Below are 2,500 nucleotides of genomic sequence, written 5' to 3'. Positions count from 1 at the left end.
CTCTCTCTCTCTCTTTCTCTCCTCTCTCTTCTCTCTCTCTTCTCTCAGCTCTCTCTTTCTCTCTCTTCTCTCCTCTTTCTCTCTCTCTCTCTCTTTTCTCTCTTCTCTCTCTCCTCCCTTTCTCTCTTTCTCTCTTTTCTCTCTTCTCCCTCCCTCCCTCCCTCCTCCCCTCCTCCTTCCCCTCCTTCTCCCTCCCCCCTTCCCCCAACCCACCCTTCCCCCATCCTCCTAAACCCACCTCCCACCCCTTCCTCCCAAACCCACCCACCCTTCCCCCTTCCTCCTCCTTACTCCAAACCACCTCCTCACCTGAGATACTCCTTGAACTGGTAACAATCCCACATATTCTCATCCGGGAGCTCCCCGCTTCGTTCCCCATTCAAGTACTTGCACTGAATGGCGTTGTTGCTTAAGTGGATTGCCTCGTTGTTGTTGGTGAGGTCGTACTGTTGCGAGCAGAAGCGGAGGTAGCATTCTCTGCAACGGGAGAGTGCAAAGTGAGAGGGGGTAAGTGATTATGTAAGGGGGGGGGGGGTGTAGGGGGGGATGGAGGAAGGGAGGAAGGAAGGAAGGAAGGAAGGCATAGAGGGAGGAAGGAAGGAAGGAAGGAAGGAAGGAAGGAAGGAAGGAGAAAAGTGAGAAGGACGTGAGGAAGAGACGACAGGTGCTTATAAAAGATGAGGGGAGAGAAAGAGGTAAGGAAGAGAAGGGATAAGTGAAGAGGAAGGAAGGAAGGAAGATAATGATAAAGAGAAAGAGAACAAAGAAAGGAAGAAAGGAAGGGCTGCGGGTAAAGAAGGAAGGAAGGGAGAGAGGGGATAAGAGAGAGAGAGGATGATAAAGAGAAAGAGAAAGGAAGAAAGAAAGAGAGAAGGGGAAAGAGAAAATAAGGAAGAGGATAAGTGCTTATGTAGAATAAGGGAGAAGAGAGGAAGGAAGGAAAGAAATAGTAAAAAAGTGGATAAGTACTTATATAAGATGAAGGAGAAGGAAGGAATAAAGGAAGATAATAAGGAAGAAAATAATTGCTTATTTAGAATGAGGAGAAAGGAAGAAGGAAGGTTATCAGTGCTTATAAAGGATGAGGAGAAGGAAGCAGGAGGATAAGTGATTATTTTTCATTTTATTTCTGAATTGAAATGATTCCGTTTTCTGTTTGGAATTGAAAAAGAAAACGAATATATAATTCTATTTATTTTAATGTCTTGAAGAACATTATTATCTGAATCGCACCGAAAGAGGGGAAAGAAGAGACAAAGGATGAGAGAGAGAATGTGAAAAAAAGAAAAATAACTGAAAAAAAATTAATTACCTACTAATATTTCCGAACAGATATTTGCATATATTCAAATACAGAAACAAAACGGATACATCACCCATATCCGATTTTAAAAAAAATGAATTAAAACATCACAAACAAACAAACCTAACACCCAAACAAACCAACAAACCACCAACAAAAACAGAAACAAAAAAATACCTACTTGTAAACCCAGACGTGGAGAGGATTCCAGTCCGTGATCATGAACCACTGCCTGATGTCGAATTTTGTGTTGTGGATCAGGAGGGGCCGTTCTGTCGAGGAATCCGTGGCGGTCAGTTGGCGAGAGGGGAATGTAGGGAGGTGGTGGGGGGGAAGGAGGGGGGATAGGAGGCAGAGAGAGAGAGAGAGAGAGAGAGAGAGGGAGAGAGAGAGAGAGAGAGAGAGAGAGAGAGAGAGAGAGAGAGAGAGAGAGAGAGAGAGAGAGAGAGAGAGAGAGAGAGAGAGAGAGAGAGAGAGAGAGAGAGAGAGAGAGAGAGAGAGAGAGAGAGGGGGGGGGGGGGGAGGAGGATGGGTAGGAGGCAGAGAGAGAGAGAGAGGGAGGGGAGGAAGGAGGGAGGGAGGGAGGGAGGGAGGAAGTGTGAGGGGAAAAGGAAGGTAGGGAGTGTGAGGGAAGGAGGGAGGAAGTGTGAGGGGGAAAGGAAGGTGTGGGAGGGAAGGAGAAGTGAGTGGAGGGAGGAATGTGAGGGAAGGAGGAAAAGTAGGAGGAAGAGAGAGGGAGGGAGGGAGGAGGGGAAGGAAAAGGAAAGGGGGAAAGGAAGTGTAAGGGAAGGAGGAAGAGACGGAGGTAGGGAGAGCGAGGGAAGAAGGGAGGGATTGATAGATAGATAGATAGATAGATAGATAGATAGATAGATAGATAGATAGATAGATAGATAGATAGATAGATAGATAGATAGATAGATAGATAGGTAGATAGTAGACAGACAAACACTCTATCAGAGAGACAGACAGACAGGCTGATAGATATGAATTACCTACTTAACATTATCAAACATTATGTTTTATTTTCCTTTTAGACAAACTTGAAAATACTGATTGTCATGATTGTCATGTCATTACCAACAGCTTTTAAGATGAAATTATATACATTTTTTGTACATAAGAGTCCTTCACTTACATATGTAATCATTTAGATACAAATAAAAAACACTGACATAAACAAACATGCAGACATTA

General features: G+C 44.3%; 1 protein-coding gene across 1 annotated transcript in view; it reads right to left on the bottom strand.

The window, feature by feature from the left end:
• The window catches only part of LOC125026650 (tubulin glycylase 3A-like), a 60,658-nt gene that overhangs the window by 10,770 nt on the left and 47,388 nt on the right, over nucleotides 1–2,500 (bottom strand). The window contains exons 6-7 of the mRNA XM_047615230.1: nucleotides 1,485–1,575; nucleotides 310–477 (exon numbers count right to left, since the gene is read on the bottom strand). Of these exons, the coding sequence (XP_047471186.1) occupies nucleotides 310–477; nucleotides 1,485–1,575 (259 nt within the window). The remainder of the gene's footprint in view (nucleotides 1–309; nucleotides 478–1,484; nucleotides 1,576–2,500) is intronic.

Source organism: Penaeus chinensis, chromosome 6, assembly GCF_019202785.1.
Source record: "Penaeus chinensis breed Huanghai No. 1 chromosome 6, ASM1920278v2, whole genome shotgun sequence".
Taxonomy (NCBI): Eukaryota; Metazoa; Arthropoda; class Malacostraca; order Decapoda; family Penaeidae; genus Penaeus; species Penaeus chinensis.
This window is presented reverse-complemented; position numbering and strand designations above follow the sequence as displayed.